The sequence below is a fragment of the Kwoniella dendrophila genome, chromosome 4 (genome assembly GCF_036810415.1).
Source record: "Kwoniella dendrophila CBS 6074 chromosome 4, complete sequence".
NCBI classification, from domain to species: domain Eukaryota; kingdom Fungi; phylum Basidiomycota; class Tremellomycetes; order Tremellales; family Cryptococcaceae; genus Kwoniella; species Kwoniella dendrophila.
In genome coordinates, this window is record NC_089479.1 from 1,383,740 (window position 1) to 1,400,902 (window position 17,163).

The following is a 17,163-nucleotide window of genomic DNA, read 5'->3' on the forward strand; positions in this document are numbered from 1 at the left end:
AGTAAGATAGCGTAGGAGGTATGCGATAAGAGGATTCTCGATATAATATAAATACCCCAAGGAGAGAGTTATTATTCCTTGTTACCTTGACATATCTCTCAAGTTCAACACTTGGCATTTATAAATATGCCTCCTTCTCTACCATCTCATTCTGCTGTGTCTCGAGCAGCAGCGGCTATCCCTGCCCTCGCTAGAAGCGCTTCAACCTCAGCTGGAACAGCGGTAACACCTAATAAACCACCTCCAAACAAAGATCATCTTATCAATACTTATCCAGCTGAAGCTTTTCCATCAGGATTTCAAGTAGCATCAACACATTCAGGTATTAAGAAAAAAGCTGGTGTGTTAGATTTAGGTATTTTAGTTTCAACTTCAGAAACATCATGTTCAGCTGCAGCATGTATGACTAGAAATGTATTTAAAGCTGCTCCAGTTACAGTTACATCAGAATTGCTTCGAAACTCTAATGGTAAAGCAAGAGGATTTATAATAAATTCAGGTTGTGCAAATGCTGTGACAGGTAAAAAAGGTCTAGAAGATGCTTGGTCAATGTCAAATACAACTACTTCAAATTTACCTCAAACCAATAAAGACAATGAAAGTACTTTAGTTATGTCAACAGGTGTAATTGGACAACATTTACCTATCGATAAGATTCTTGGTCAGATACCTAATTTGATCAAAAATTTAGATTCATCACCTAAATCATGGTTAGATTTATCAAAATCATTCATGACAACAGATACATTTCCTAAATTAAGATGTCGATCATTCAAGTTGAATGATAAAGAAATTAAATTAGTCGGTATTGATAAAGGTGCAGGTATGATTGCACCTTCGATGGGTCCACCTCAACAACCACATGCAACTTTATTAGGTGTAATCGCAACTGATATTTCAATAAATTCAAATGATTTACAAAATGCTTTAAATTATGCTGTTGATAGAAGTTTCAATAACATTACTGTTGATGGTGATATGTCAACAAATGATACTATTTTATGTTTAGCTAATGGTGCTGCTCCAGGTCAACAAAAAGAAATCACTGAAAAAGAAAATCCAAAAGAATTTAGTATTTTCAAGGAAGAATTAAGATCTTTCGCAGAAGAATTAGCTCAATTAGTCGTAAGAGATGGTGAAGGTGCTACTAAATTCGTTACTATCCGAGTCAAGGTATGTCTTCTGTGGTATCATAATAGAACTGTAGCTGATCAGGAGTTATACAGGGTGCACCATCATACGAAATCGCTAATGCTGTAGCTAAAAGTGTAGCTAATTCAAGTTTATTCAAAACAGCTATGTATGGTGAAGATGCTAATTGGGGTAGAATTCTTTGTGCTGTGTAAGCGAAACATCTATCTAGCCTTCGTTTGGTCATCTGAGCTGACGATAATTGATTTTTTTTCAGTGGTTATGCACCATTAGAACCTAATCCAATCTCACCAAATCAAGTTTCAGTTACATTTATACCTTCAAGTAATTTATCAAATAAAGAACCATTAAAATTGTTGATCAATGGTGAACCACATCCAAATATTGATGAAGAGAGAGCAAGTGAAATTCTGAAAGAAGAAGATTTAGAAATTGAAATTGATTTAGGTAATGGTCAAGAAGAATCAAAAGTTTGGACTTGTGATTTCTCACACGAATATGTTACTATCAATGGTAGTGTAAGTTCGAGATCTGATCTTTCTTGGTTTCCATAACACAGATCTTGTGACTATTCAGTTGAATGTGTGAATACGTGAAACTGATATCGCTTGTTCACTTCATGTAGTACCGAAGTTAGATTGCATGTAGCGGATTACGAACAGGAGTGTCATAGCTATGAAGTAACGCTGGCATATGCAGCGAATAAACGGAATACATTTGCCAAATATAGATAAAATACACCCTTATGGCAGAATGCAAATATACATCATGCTTTGAGGTTTGCCGGCGAGTGGATCTGCTAGCTTGATGAGACAAATGCTACATGAATGCATATTTTGTGAAATGGGAAAACCTGTTCATCAAGGTGAGGGAGATCAAAAAATCATACTGATTTGATCGATGAGGGTATTATCAGAATGCTGGGAGATACAATATGATGCCTGGTAAGATAAACGTTTAAAACGTGAGATGAAGATGCTATAAAAAATACTGCGGAACTATATATATATATATATATTTGAATGGAGGTAGCGTTTAGTCATTGTTGAAAAGACGTTATGAAATCGAGAGACATGATGTAGTCAGCGAGAGTAAGGAGAAAACAAAAAGCCCAAAATGTTGAATATTTGGATATATACAAAGGTTATTGAAATTTGTGATTATATGTTCAAAAGTACAAGTCCGAATATGTGAATAGGATCCGATTAATGGGTATCAACCTCCATTCCATCTCCATTGGTATTATACGTCTGCTGTTGATGGTTATTGTTGTTTTTGAGAGAATTTGATATATCTTCTACCCATTGATCATTTGATTTTGATTTATTCCAACAACCACCAAAATAATCTATACTATTTGTATTTTGATTGATCGTTTGAGTTTGACCATGAGTACCATGATTGTTTACAGGTGAACAAGGTGGTGCGGGTGGTAAATTTTTACACAATGGAACGAAAAATGCATGAAAACCTTTTGCTTTTTCAACTTTCAATTCTAATGACATTTGAACATTCTTTTGCTTTTGCGTGGTTGATCCTGATGATTTCTTCAACACCTTTGGTCTGGATATAGATGATGAAGAAGATATTAAAGGGATTTGTTGTGATTGCGACTGACGAAATGTAGGCCTACTTGAAGATGAAGATGGAGCATTGATCATCGGTGTAGGTGGAACAGAATATGATTGATATTGCTGCTGCTGTTGTTGCTGAGAAGTAAAAGAAGGTATGGGTGTCGGTTGTGAAAGACCATTTGATGTAGTTGCTGGTGGAGTAGGATAAGAATTGAATATAGATGCTTTTTGGGTTATACATTGAGGTGAAGGTGCGGATATCGGTGTGGAGTAGAACTGAGCGTGAGGCGATGAGGTTATAAATGGAGCTTGTGGACGTGAAGATGGATCTCGAAGCATTTTAAACTAGACTTGTATTGCGAAGTATGATGAGGTCTGGTAATATTTGACGATTTGTTCAGTCGATTTTGATATGAATATGTAGATCAAAGTGATTTTGGACAGTCAAAGGACTTCCTTTGGTCTAATGAAGTGAATGATCCTATCTATATGTATGTTCATCCGCCGTTTTGACCTTTTTTCTGCTTCTCTTTGGTCGCTTCTCTTCTTTTTGGGTTGTTTGACAATGTTGATATTTCAGGGTTGATGGTCGCTATGTGAACGTAACCTGTTCGGATTTGAGCGAAGAAGGCGTGAGGAGTTTTGACAATAATACAAAGGTTCAGAAAACAAGTTGAAAAGTGATTTTCTATGTACTTTGTACGAATAGGTTGAGAGTGATAATAATGTAAATATATCGAGTGATGATGAACACGTGTGAAAATCCTTTTTTTCTGCTTGATATTGAGCTGTAAAGCAACTCCCGGCGGTATTGGTGCTCTTAAAGACCTCTTTTAGCTTAACATTCTACTTTTGTCTCACTTTTCGTTCGACTCACCTGAAGACTAAGGCCTTACTTTGATGAAGGGTAAAAAAATAACGCACTGTATCCACTTTAAATGGGTAGTTCAGGGTTTAATAACTAATTTATGGGAATCAAGATTAAGCTGAAAGGTTGAAGAGAGAGGAAGGGAAGCGTACTCTGTATCTGAAAATGAAAAAGTAAGGTTAAATTAACCCTACTTTTATCCACGCGAAAAGAAGCGAACAGCCGACAACTTCTGCCTAAGCTAAGACTACTTCAAAAACGGCAGATGGATTTAAGGGCTATTATTATATTGATATTGGGTGGTGTAGATATTAAGGGAGATCAAGATGCGAATGCGCGAGTGGCGTCTGTATATCAAAGGAAAAAGATTTATAGGTGAGGCTTTTGGGGGTCTTTGTCGATTGCTGTCTTCCTGTTGTCGAGGGGAGGATAATTACCGCTGTACAAGTACACTTGTGATTATGTTTCCAGGATGAATAGGTGATGAAAAGTGACAAATTGATATAGTGATCAATCAATTAGTATCTTCAAGGTCAGTATTTCCGTATGAGCAATAGAAGTATAGATCTGCTTCCAATGCTTGGTATGTATGGAATGTTTATCGTCCTAGATGGTTCCTATAGTTGGAACAACAAATGGGCCTGAATGTGAGAATGAATTGGAAACTAAATAGGAGATGAAATGTAAATTCCGTTTGAAAATTTTCCAAAGATTTATATCTTTCGCCAATGTACGCCATAAGAAGACCTCTCTACCTTCTTTCATCTCCAGTATAATCTGCATTATTCGGAATGCCTGTAGGAGAATGAAATCGGCGACTAAAAACCCAGAAAGGTGAAGGGACTTCACTTTCATAGTCACAGAAATGATGAAACAGGTGATGCACTTGTTCAGGAACAAACACGTCGAGACGACTTCGAAGCAAGTTTGAAGTAGCAACCTTTGATCAGAAAAAAGAAGATGATATGACACAATTTTTGATTCTTTCAACAATCTTCCCTCTTTGTTTGGAAATGCGTGCCTCTATACTAATACCAGATAATCTCTGACGACTATCATGGAACATTGAAACCAAGGAATGAACAATATGGGTGTCACCTTGTCCATATTTCGATCTCAGCTTACTTGACAAAAAAAGGTGAAAAGTCGGGAATGACGAATATCTGAGATTGAATTTTCGGACGGATCTTATCGAAGTCGAGTTATCTTCAATCCAGTAATAATGCTTCGGAAGTACAGTGTCAGTTTAAACTTATGAGATCAAACGATCTCGCCCCTTGAATATCCGAATGATGGATCCGCTGGAAGTACAATTACACATGATGCATACATGAGAACAATGAAGTATAATCGTTGAAAAACTGTCAAGATAGGTTGTCCATTCCAGTAGAGTGATGTAGAACGGAGAAAACTCTTATACTCTTCCAGCCTGTCTTCTAGATTTTCCTGGTCTACCACCTCTACCTGCACCACCTCTTCCTCCACCGGAACCACCTTTACCACCTCTTCCACCTCTACCTGGTCTACCTCCACCAAAAGAGAAATCATTTGTACTTTCTTTAGTATTTTGTTTATCTCTTCTTGAAGATCCACCCAATGAGTATTTACTATCTCGTACATGTCGAGGCATCTGTAAGGTAAACATGACAGTCAATTTGAGTACTATATAGTGTTTGCAGGACTTGATTGTTTTATTGAGCACAAAACAGAAGTCTTCCTATTGAGACACTTACTTTGCCTTTACCACCTCGTCCACCTCTACCACCTTGGGCACCACCACGTTCTGCTCGGCCTTCGATAGCATCTTCAACTGAAATACCAAATTGATCGTCGTCCCCATCTTCTCCAAGATCCATACCTTCCTTTCGTTCTGTCAAGCGGAATTTCGCCATATCAGCAAGTCGTTCTTCTGGTAATAAGAATTATATATAGTGGCAGAGCAAACTTACTCCTTTTGAGACCTGACACTCTGTCTTGGAATGATTTCTTGTCCATCTCCCTTTGTTTGAGTTTTTCGTGTTGAATTTGTTTTCCGAATTTCTTGAGATCCCTTTGTTTTTTGGCTGCTTCTGATTTCTTGATACCTTGGCTATATCGTGAAAAGTTGATCAGCAATGATTTCATGAAATAAGGATGTACAGTAGAAGTGCTATTATGGCTATGTATGCCAAAAAATTTGATAATACTCACGATTCTTCCACAAGTTTGGTTCTTACTCTTTCCATATGTTCGTCGGATTTGACCATTTCAGCGTAATAATCTGCTGGTCTTGAAAATGGTATATCGTGCTTAGCAGCAAGTTTCTTTGCTTGTGGTACGCAATCAAGAGCGACCTTATAGCTATAATAGAAGTTAGCTACCGTAAAATCACTTCCACTTCAGTTCAGCTAATACGTACAAAGCCATTTCTCGTTGTAAATCTGTTCAGAACGTTGTCAGCTTGCGGGCACAGAGGCTCAGAAATAGACAGCTGACTTACCATCACTTGGATCGACGTCAATGATTTCTTTACTTTGAATCACAAGATGTTCAGGCCATGGCATACTTGTAACGTTAATAGATTCCGTTATAGTTCGCATAGCAGGCTATGATACAAGTCAGCTGAACTTCTATGAAGGGCATATGCTTCTCAACTCACTTTATTATTGATTGTTACTTTTCGCATAGGTACAGCATCTTCATCTACTGATATATCTGAATTCAATCCATCAAGAGAAATGACATCTTCGTCTGGTTTCTCATTGATTATCGTATTATCAAGCTGAAATGATATGAAGATCATGATGCATCAGTATATAAAGATCGTAGCACATTGGCACTACAATATTAACTTACTTCTTCAGCTTCCTCATCATCATCCTCGTCATCATCACTCTCTTCATCCGATAATGCTTCTTCACCAGAAACCATTTCTTCATCTTCTTCGTCATCATCTTCTTCATCTTCTTCTTCATCATCCTCTTCTTCATCATCATCTGAACCACCTAAAAGAGCTCTTTCGAATTCATCCAAATCTTCTGGGTCTACTAATTCCATTAATCTCTTTATACCTTCTTCACTAACACCATAATCATCTTCATTTTCACTACTATCTTGTTCATCTTCATCTGCTTCTGAAACCTTTGGTGCTTTCGATTTGACAACTTGCTCTTTTCCCTTGCCTTTCTCAGCTTTGAGCTTTCTAGCATCTTTTTTGCTTAGTGTGACCATGTTGGATGTCCTATATCTGGGTGTGTATGTATAAGACTTGGGTTGAATGATGTAAAAATCAACATCAATAAAAGTCAAATTCAAAATTATTTCTGTTCGTGTAACCGGCTTTCAACTTTTTTAAGTGGAGGTCACCACATAAACCATAACGTGACATGCCACACTGACGGGAATACGGTATTATGCCTTACCACAGTGAGATGGGCGGCGTTGACTTCGAGCTGGTTTATCGCTTTAGTCATATTATCGAAGTATTCAGTTAATAACATCTTTAAATATCGTTAATCATTATCTTAGTTAGTCTTATACCTGCAAGACACGTCCGACACCAGTAGAGCAAGATCCGCAACTCGATTCAAATTGAACTCAGCCAGTCGAAATTTAGCGCGCAACCTTTGCCTCTTGCTCGTCGCGTGAAAATTTCAAATTTCTCGTATTCGTTTCTGTTCTTTAGGTTTCTCATCTTTGGTTTAATTAGTGTATTGTTCAAATTGTATATTTAGTTTCAGTAAATAAGAAAATAGAGAGGTACATTTCGAGGTGAATATCTTTTTCTCTTCTCATCCATGCATTCGATATGAAGCTATAACAGATTCGGTTGAATGCAGTTATCAATTCCAATATGTCACAATCACAATCCCAATCGCAAGAACCAACTATGGTCGATGATGGATTTTCATATAATCCAGAATATGATTATACACAAGGATCTGGATTGGCTTCACAGGATCTCAAAGACGAAGTGAAATATGGTGTAGATGGTGATGAACAAGATGAGGATGAAGAAGAAGAAGAACCAATTAGTCAAGAAGATTATTGGACAGTTATAAATGCTTTCTTCGATGAAAAAGGTTTAGTCAGACAACAGTTAGAATCTTTCAATGAATTTATAGAAAATACAATGCAGGAAATAGTGGATGATCATTCAAAAATGACAATGGATCAGTTTACTCAATATACAGGTGTATCAGGTGATGAAACTGTGAGTTGATTGTATACAGTAGAGCTTTTTAGCTTGCCTGAATATTCAACTCATATTTACTGGTAATTTCGTTTGAAAAATCACAGAAACGATATGAAATTTCTTTCGGACAAATTTATTTAGCAAGAGTGAATCATACAGAAATGGATGGTAGAACAAATATGCTTTTCCCTCAAGAAGCACGTCTGAGAAATCTAACTTATTCAGCCCCATTATATGTAGATATAAAGAAAAGATTACTTACTGCGACAGGAATAGATGATCCAATTGAAGCTGATTGGAGACCTGCTATTGGAGCTGATGGAGAACCTGAAGGTGTAGAAGAGGATAAAGCTTCTATTGGTAAAGTGAGTTCTATCCGACTATTATTCTTATCTACATTATCAGAAAGATTCGCTAAATTATGTTTTATCAAAGGTACCTGTCATGGTTCGATCCAATTTCTGTCTTCTTCATAACCTTCCAGATGATCAATGTCATGACATAGGAGAATGTCATTATGATCAAGGAGGATATTTCATTATTTCAGGTTCAGAAAAAGTTTTAATAGCTCAGGAGAGAATGGCAACGAATCACGTATTCGTTTTCTTAAAAGCTGCACCTTCAAGATGGACATATTTCGCTGAAATCAACTCGCAGAAAGAAAAGGGAGGAAAAGTCGCAGCTCATTCAGAAGTCAGATTATACCAAAAAGTACAGGGTCAGGTGAGTAATCATATACCCGTTCACTAGTCTTTTCAGTTTGTTGATATCAAATCTTGTCAGTCCGGTGGTGTCATCCGAGTCTCCCTTCCTTACACCAAAGTCGACATTCCACTTGTCATCGTTTTTAGAGCTCTTGGTATTGTACCAGATAGAGATGTCCTCAACCATATATGTTTCGGTCCAAATGATGAAGCACTCCTAGAGTATTTACAACCCTCAATTGAAGAATCTTTTGCCGTTCAAGATAGAGAAACAGCTTTAGATTTTATTGGTAGAAGAGGTCAACATGAAAAAGCCCCAAGAGCCCAACGTCAACGGGCAGCTTTCGATATTTTACATAAAGAATTCTTGCCTCACGTTTCAACTGCAGAAGGTTTCGAATCGAAGAAAGCTTACTTCTTAGGTTATATGGTACATAGATTAATATCAGCTGCCATGGGTAGAAAAGAATTAGATGATAGAGATCATTTCGGTAATAAACGTTTAGACTTAGCTGGACCTTTGATGGCGGAAATGTTTGGTCATATGTTCCAGAAGTTGAGAGAAGATATGTATAGATATTTGAAGAAGGTGAGTTGTATGCCCCCTAACATGAGAGGTGGTTTCTGACTTCTTTGCAGTGTGTCGAGACAAATAAAGCGTTCGCTCTGAATACAGCCATTCGTCCGAATAGTATAACGGATGGTCTTAAATATGCTCTTGCGACGGGTAATTGGGGTAAGAGAGGTAATACACGAGCGGGTGTATCTCAAGTGCTCAATCGATATACCTTTGCTTCAACCCTCTCGCACCTGCGACGTACAAATACACCTATTGGTCGAGACAGTAAAGCAGCTAAACCTCGTCAATTGCACAACACTCATTGGGGTATGGTATGTCCTGCTGAAACACCAGAAGGAGCAGCGTGTGGTTTGGTCAAGAATCTCGCTCTTATGTCATATATCTCGGTTGGTTCATACTCTGCACCAGTCATGGAGTTCTTAGAGGAATGGGGTTTAGAAGAATTGAATGAATATCAACATGCTCCACAAGCTACCAAGATTTTCGTTAATGGTGTGTGGATGGGTATTCATCGAGATGCTCCAACTTTACATTCAAACTTGTTACAAATGAGAAGAGGTGGTCAACTGAAGCATGAAGTATCAATTGTCAGAGATATTAGGGAAAGGGAATTGAGATTATACACAGATGCTGGTCGATGTTGTCGACCGTTATTCATCGTTGATCATCCAACACAGACGCTGAGATTGAGACGAGAACATATTGATAGATTGGAAGAAGCTGGAGAACAAGGTGCATTAGCTGGAGCATGGGAACAACTATTATCAGAAGGTATAATAGAATATGTTGATGCTGCTGAAGAGGAAACTATTCTTATTGCCATGACATCTGAAGACCTAGAGAATGCTAGAAGAAAGAATAGTAGAGAAGAATTGGTTAAAGGTCGAGCAGCGCATGATTTTGATTCTTTCGATCCAACTGCTAGAATCAAGAGTACGGTCTTCAGTAAACAATACACCCATATGGAAATTCACCCAAGTATGATTTTAGGTGTTTGTGCTTCTATTGTACCATTTCCAGATCACAATCAATCTCCTCGTAACACATATCAATCTGCGATGGGTAAACAAGCGATGGGAGTGTTCCTCACCAATTATCAACTTCGTATGGATACTATGGCAAATATTCTCTACTACCCTCAGAAACCTCTTGCTACGACTCGATCTATGGAGTACCTCAAATTCTCAGAATTACCTGCCGGTCAAAACGCTATTGTCGCTATTATGTGTTACTCAGGTTATAATCAAGAAGATTCCGTTATTATGAATCAAACGTCTATCGACAGAGGTCTTTTCCGATCATTATACTACAGATCTTATACCGATACTGAGAAGATGAAGGGTATGATCAAGGCTGAAACTATAGAAAAACCTGATAGAAACGAAACATTAAGAATGAAACATGGTTCAAGTGATAGATATGCGAAATTAGATGTGGATGGTTTAGTTAGTCCAGCTACTAATATCAACGGTGACGATATCTTGATTGGTAAAACAGCACCTTTACCTGAAGATACGGAAGAACTTGGTCAGAGGACGCAGCTGCACCAAAAGAGAGATATCTCAACTCCTCTCAAGAGTACGGAACAAGGTGTTGTTGACCAAGTTATGCTTACAACGAATGGTGAAGGACATAAATTCGTAAAGATCAGAGTCCGATCCACACGTGTACCTCAAATTGGTGATAAATTTGCATCTCGACATGGTCAAAAAGGTACAATCGGTATCACATACCGACAAGAAGATATGCCATTTAGTGCTGAAGGTTTAGTACCTGATATTATCATTAATCCACATGCTATTCCATCTCGTATGACAATAGGACATTTAGTTGAAGCTTTATTATCAAAGGTATCGACATTGACAGGATCTGAAGGTGATGCAACACCATTTACAGAATTAACGGTTGAAGCAGTATCAAAAGTTTTAAGATCAAAAGGATACCATTCAAGAGGATTTGAAGTTTTGTATCATGGTCATACAGGTAAAAAAATGCAAGCTCAAGTATATTTCGGTCCAACGTACTATCAAAGATTGAAACATATGGTAGATGATAAAATTCATGCAAGAGCAAGAGGTCCTTTACAAATTTTAACTAGACAACCTGTAGAAGGTAGATCAAGAGATGGTGGTTTACGTTTCGGTGAAATGGAAAGAGATTGTATGATTTCACATGGTATTGCTGGTTTCTTAAAAGAAAGAATGTATGGTAAGTAGAACTGACCTTGTTCTTCTCTCTTTACAGATGTAATTGATGAAGTTTTTATACTGACTTTACTTGTTCGCTTTGAATAGATTCGTCCGATGCTTTCCGTATACACGTTTGTGATATTTGTGGTTTAATGGCAGTTGCCAACTTGAAAAAACAAGAATTCTATTGTTCAGTTTGTAGGAATAGTACTCAAATCTCACAAGTATATATTCCTTATGCTGCTAAATTACTTTTCCAAGAACTTCAAGCAATGAATATTGCGTGAGTATCGGTAACTTCTTTTTTTCTCGATTTCCCGACGCTAATCTTTGCCTTTTCAGTTGTCGAATGTACGGAGAAGGTGAATAAGGTGATTATTCCTCATAAATGGAATAACGCTTTGGCGGATTAGATACAAAGGGAGATGTGATATACAGTAACAAGAAACAGGACGAATAGTGTAATTATCGTATATAGAATTATTTGCATAGGGGTTGCTGATGAACCAGGCAGAATCATCAATAATTAACAATATGAAATATCTACAGTGTTATAAACTAGACAGAATTAAGGTATCATGCATTCATCATATACATAACTTACAGTACATGTAACCATACCCTAATTTTCCTCTGGTTCATTATACAACTTTTACTGGTAAAATCAGTTTCTCTACTTTAAGTGGTGGATACTCCCACCACAAGGTCATCTCACAGGATCGCTTCCTATAGTATAGTGTTTGAGACTTAACCGCGTTGGTCCTGAAACGTAGAGTGGTACGCTAAACCATTTGGTATAGATTTAGAGCATTGAAAGAACAAATGCATGCATATTGTCTAGCTGGATCTACGATTTTCGACTACAGCTTCAGGTTCTTATTCCTCGATTGGTGAACCTCTTCAATCAGTTTTTGACGGAAAGACAGATGAGCCATAACAAAACGTTGTTCTTCATGACAAGCAAAAAAAGGATAACTACTTATTGCTTAAAGACCTTGATCCATGACTACTCACGGGAATATAGCATAGATCTTTCAATCTTCAGCAGTCTTAGCCATTCACCATTCTCTAAAACCTAAATCAAGTCCTTTCTGTGTTTAGGCAACTAAGTGTTATGACGTTTCAACTACTGATATCATGACGAGCTCAGTCTTCTACTTCCATGTCTGAATAGCTTCGCCAAAAGGAAATTCAAAATCCTCATAAAATCCAATTATATGACCCAACCTGCCATCGCTTCCATCACAGATGCTTTCCATTCTTCGGAAGAATGAATATCTCATTTACCCAATTTTTCTATGTTTTATATTCTAAAAACCTATTTACTCGAGAATTCCATTCTTGGGTCTGATGTACCCAGGTTTCTAGATATCCTTGAATTACAAAGGCTTATCCACCTCTGAGCCTTTATTTTTTCGAGCTTCAGGATAACCTCGCCTACATCTTGTAAGCATTACAGCCGTACTATACCTGTTCTAAGAGACTGTTGTGAAGTAAGACTCCTTTTTGGCTTTCAGATACAGCTTTTCGCCCACCTTTGACTCACTAGATATTTAAGATGTATTCCTATCACAATATCTCCAGACCCAAAATTAAAAGCTGTTCACTACAACTTCGTACTGAATATCCATCTTATAATTCTCAAATTTTAGAGATGAGCAATGTGATGATGAGCTAACCATCGAATTCGCTTACAATTCGCAGCTGTTTTATCCAGATGACCTCGGATGAATGGCTCCTTGGGAGAGTAGGAGATTGCTGACAAGCTGGTTCTGAAAGATTGTTGAACTCCTTTTACGTGGGTAGAGTGAAGCCAAATACCGATTGACCAACCAGAATTGAGTGCCTCCAAGTGGACATTTACTGTAGATGGTAGCTCTGAAATGACTTGTTGGACTTATTATCCAAGATAAATGCGATACTTTTAGCAAGAAAATACTCTACAGAAACACGTCGAGGTTTTCATGCTGAAGCTGTAAAAGAAATGTTTTGACTGCATCTAGCCTTACAGTATGAAAGTGGCGAAAATCACCTTGCTTACGGTAACGGTAAAAGATGGTTAATTTCAGTATTTCAGTACAAAATGGGAATCAGCGCGTTAAAGCACAGGATGTTAATCAGGGTTCAATTGGTTCCAATTTCAATTCCAATTTTTTCACTCCGAGGAATGCCATCATAATATCCCCAGGGATTGTCTCCTCTTACCCCTCAGATTCCCACTCATAATTCATATTCATCAGGCACTTTTTATATGAAAGAGGTTTTGAAATGAGATGCAGATGATCAAAATTATAAATATGTATGCAAGTAGTGTCACAAAGCGTCGCAGCAAATATGCGTTCTGCTGTTACACCTTGTGTGGGAATCATATTAATACTGTTAACGGGATAGCCAGGATACAGCTCTCATATTGCGTCATGTTGATTTTAATCCAAATTCGAGCTGGGGATCTCTTCTGTCACTGTGTATCGGTTGTAAAGGAGTCTGTAGATACATCAAACGTCCTGATTCTTTGTAGCATGCATATATTTGAGGTATTAACTGTGTCAGTTGATGCTACCAAAACAATTCTAGGTATGTTAGTTTCGGGTGGTTGTGCTGCTTTCGCCACTTGAATATCTGCACATAACCCCCTTTCAATACAGATTAATTTGTACTTTCAAAGTGATACTTCTTGCGTCATATGATCGTTGATTCCAGTGAAAAGTAGTACATACTTCTCATCTGATCTGATCGCCAAAGGCAAGAAGTTTCCCTTTTCCACTTTGTTATATAACACGAAAGCAAAAGAAAAACCATTCGTCACAAATGAAAAAATGAAATAATCATTTTGTTCCTGGTAATGTACAGTATTTAACAGTGCACTTCCTATCTTCCTCATTTGCCGAGGCAGTATTTTGAAGAAAGCCTTTTGACTTTCCTCTTCCACACATTATTTTTAGATCTCTACTTTATATTTAAATCACTTTTCAAACTTTTTCCAGAACTCAATCCGTATGACTCATCAATTTGTACGTCACCCAATAAACTCGGCATGATTCAACTTTGCCAGAGAATTTAAACTTTTACGGGAATCAATTTTTGAAAAAAGGTACTCTGAAAATATAATATCGAGAATTATAGTACAATAATGCCAGACTCTCCAAATCTGCATCACAAGGGCAGCAAAGCAGAACCTGAGTCTAGTAAGTCGCCTTCCTATTGATGGTATACGGATACTTGTTTTTATACTGCAAAAATCTGACACCTCCCCAGGCTGAAGTAGTCTTTTCTACTCATTATCATGTCCTGCTATCCCAACTTGACATTAGGGCAAACCAACACATTACCAAACGCACACCGTATCATTTCGTTGTCTAACCATCACAGCACTTGATATCATACCTTTTAACTTTTGAGGACATGCTTAGTAATAGAAACTTAGATAGTAACCAAAATAGGGAAGGCGATTTTAAATGTAGAGTAGTCAAATAGCTGGAATGGGGAGAGGGAATAAAGGAGGTGGCTTTTACCAGTACGTTTATCTGTTTTCCTCACAGAAATTCAAAGATCCCCCGTTTCTTCATCACTTCTTTCCTCCCATTCATTACACTTTATATACATTACTGTGAACATAGTTCTACGGGTGTTATGATCATATAGACTGCTTGCGCCACATCATACAATTGAAACTGCTTCCACAGCCGTGAAATCTCCTCCAGAAAGCGCTTCATCGACACATTTCTTTCGCTGTACTACATATCATCTACTTTCCAGTTCTCCTCTGGGTTCCATATTATTACTTCCTGGTTGAGAAGTTCTCTCCCCTGGTGCTCATCCGAGATAAACAATCAGTCACATAAGAAATTCTCCTTGATACGAGTTGCGTGAAAGAAGTACGAAGGGAGATAGACCATCATAAACACAAAACTACTGTAGTCTATTCAAAACTTCACAACCACATATCTACCATTGCCAGTCTTGGAACTTGTTGCTCTTCGCAACCGACTATTAGTGCCAATTGCTGTCGGACATTTTACTATATGAAGTAGAGATCTGAAGCTTGTCCGTACGCAAAGGGGTCATGGAGGTCATCGTCCTCGAGCAACCCATTAGACCAGCTCGCTTTTCACCCCTTATCCGCCTTGCTAATGGTGCAATACATATATTCGCTTCCGATCAAGTCAAGGCAAGCGTATATAAGCAGCCCGATGTGATGAACTCGTTGGGTTTGCAGGTAAGGCTGTCTGCTGAGGTAGGCCTAAATTCTCCAGCTTCGGCTAGCACACGCACTTTTGTGGACATTTTATCTCTTTTCGATTATCCCACTGAGATTTTAAGACATATAGTCTGAGGTCTCGCTTTCTCCATATCTTTATTACCTTTGTGACAGGTTCACAGAACGCCAGAAATTCAGATTGAAGTAAGCTTAACAGTCTCAATCAGTAACCCACTACAGGCAAACGACATCTCCAACAAACACAAATCTGGTCGAACTTTTCAACCCGCTTTACACTCCAATTACGGTAGTACGCTACTCTACACCTTCCCGGCAGGGGCATCACACAAAAGAGTTGATGGAGATTTCTTTTCGGTCGCGGGATCATTGAAGGATGTTATGTCTTTTGTAGCATCATTACATATGTACGATATATAATACTTCTTGACGATGCACATCATCGTCTTATCAGACCATACACGGTTTTCGCCGTTTCTTCGATTTTGTTGATCCGCCTGTTTTACCCGTTTGATTACTTCATTATACTTACCATTATACTTAAAATTTATTAACGCTACAGTGATTATCATTATCCATATTATAAGTGTCGCTCTTTTGCGACTCGTAATCAATCTTAGTCAAAAATCGATTCTCATCACGTTTTCATTTACAATTCACGGCTTGTCTTCTATACCATTTAAGGGCACAGGACAGCTGGTTACTTATAATTCAGGCTAGGTCTTTTTACCCTTACATGTGAAAGGAAAGAATACAACGGATCTGTGTATACATACGACAGAATCGTTGACTATACAGTTGTTGCCAAGAGCGATTCCAGAGGAATAGGAATGTGGCAAAAGGAATACAGTCGGCTCATTACACAACACAAAACGAAATTCAACTACATACTGCATACAGTGAGTATACCTTTGGTATGACCAGGTAAAGTCTCATCTACTTTGTGCTTTGGGTGTAGTGCGTTGTCATAAGCAATGCCGACCTTTTGGTTTGTAACCCAATCGTAAAAAGATACATCATCAGATTGAAAAAACTAAAAAGAACTAAGACCCCTTTCAACCCTACTCTTCAGACTCAGATTCCAGCAGATCAGATCATCCCGTATTAGGTGTATGTACCCCTTTTACTTCTCCCTTCATACTATCCACTGTAGCTCTCTTTTTTTATTTATACTTTACATTCCTGTCAAAATCAAACATTCCTTTACCAATATTGATCATCTCTCTTTTACCAATATGATATCATCCTAAGGTCGCTTTACCCTATTGACGTTTGATCAACATCCCTTAGTCAGTTCAAGTTGTAAAGGTACCCAGTACAGCTTGCGAGCAGTCATCACGACTACGACTATACCTCAAGTTGATATGAAGCTAAAGTCATCAAGTTGTATTAGACATCAAGTATCTATTTAAATATCAAAACAAAACTTGTCGTTAGCAACAAAAGAAAACATTGACCCTGAAAACCAAACATTCCTCTAAATTCAGACATACTTTCAATAATTTCCGGGAGTGACCAACCTCAGATACTTTAGGTATTGTAGCTACTTTTCCCATACCATAGCATTGACTGTCGGTAGATAAGCTTGTCAGAAAGTGGCGGTCCCCTATAGTACACATTTCGAGCTTCAGAACTTCTCAGCAGTCATCTTTTAACCCTTATAAGAGCCACACCAAGCTGTTTCACTCGACGACAGCTCCAGTGCC

General features: G+C 37.9%; 4 protein-coding genes across 4 annotated transcripts; 2 read left to right on the plus strand and 2 right to left on the minus strand.

Moving 5' to 3' along the window:
• Nucleotides 1-126: 126 nt before the first annotated feature.
• Nucleotides 127-1,706, plus strand: L201_003625 (glutamate N-acetyltransferase/amino-acid acetyltransferase; the record flags this gene model as incomplete). The annotated part of the gene is made up of 3 exons (XM_066219378.1): nt 127-1,173; nt 1,227-1,342; nt 1,409-1,706. The coding sequence occupies 3 exons, from the start codon at nt 127-129 to the stop codon at nt 1,704-1,706; spliced, it is 1,461 nt and encodes a 486-aa protein (XP_066075475.1).
• Nucleotides 1,707-2,357: 651 nt separating this feature from the next.
• Nucleotides 2,358-3,065, minus strand: L201_003626 (uncharacterized protein; the record flags this gene model as incomplete). Its single annotated transcript, XM_066219379.1, has 1 exon — nt 2,358-3,065. The coding sequence occupies one exon, from the start codon at nt 3,063-3,065 to the stop codon at nt 2,358-2,360; it is 708 nt and encodes a 235-aa protein (XP_066075476.1).
• Nucleotides 3,066-5,008: 1,943 nt separating this feature from the next.
• L201_003627 (uncharacterized protein) lies at nt 5,009-6,804 on the minus strand (the record flags this gene model as incomplete). Its single annotated transcript, XM_066219380.1, has 8 exons — nt 5,009-5,224; nt 5,328-5,464; nt 5,544-5,683; nt 5,785-5,934; nt 5,993-6,014; nt 6,074-6,179; nt 6,233-6,355; nt 6,430-6,804. 8 exons carry the CDS (start codon nt 6,802-6,804, stop codon nt 5,009-5,011), a joined length of 1,269 nt encoding a protein of 422 aa, XP_066075477.1.
• Nucleotides 6,805-7,426: 622 nt separating this feature from the next.
• On the plus strand, nt 7,427-11,611 carry L201_003628 (DNA-directed RNA polymerase II subunit RPB2; the record flags this gene model as incomplete). Its single annotated transcript, XM_066219381.1, has 7 exons — nt 7,427-7,786; nt 7,873-8,133; nt 8,204-8,491; nt 8,552-9,061; nt 9,112-11,260; nt 11,347-11,524; nt 11,584-11,611. 7 exons carry the CDS (start codon nt 7,427-7,429, stop codon nt 11,609-11,611), a joined length of 3,774 nt encoding a protein of 1,257 aa, XP_066075478.1.
• Between the last annotated feature and the right edge of the window lie 5,552 nt (nt 11,612-17,163).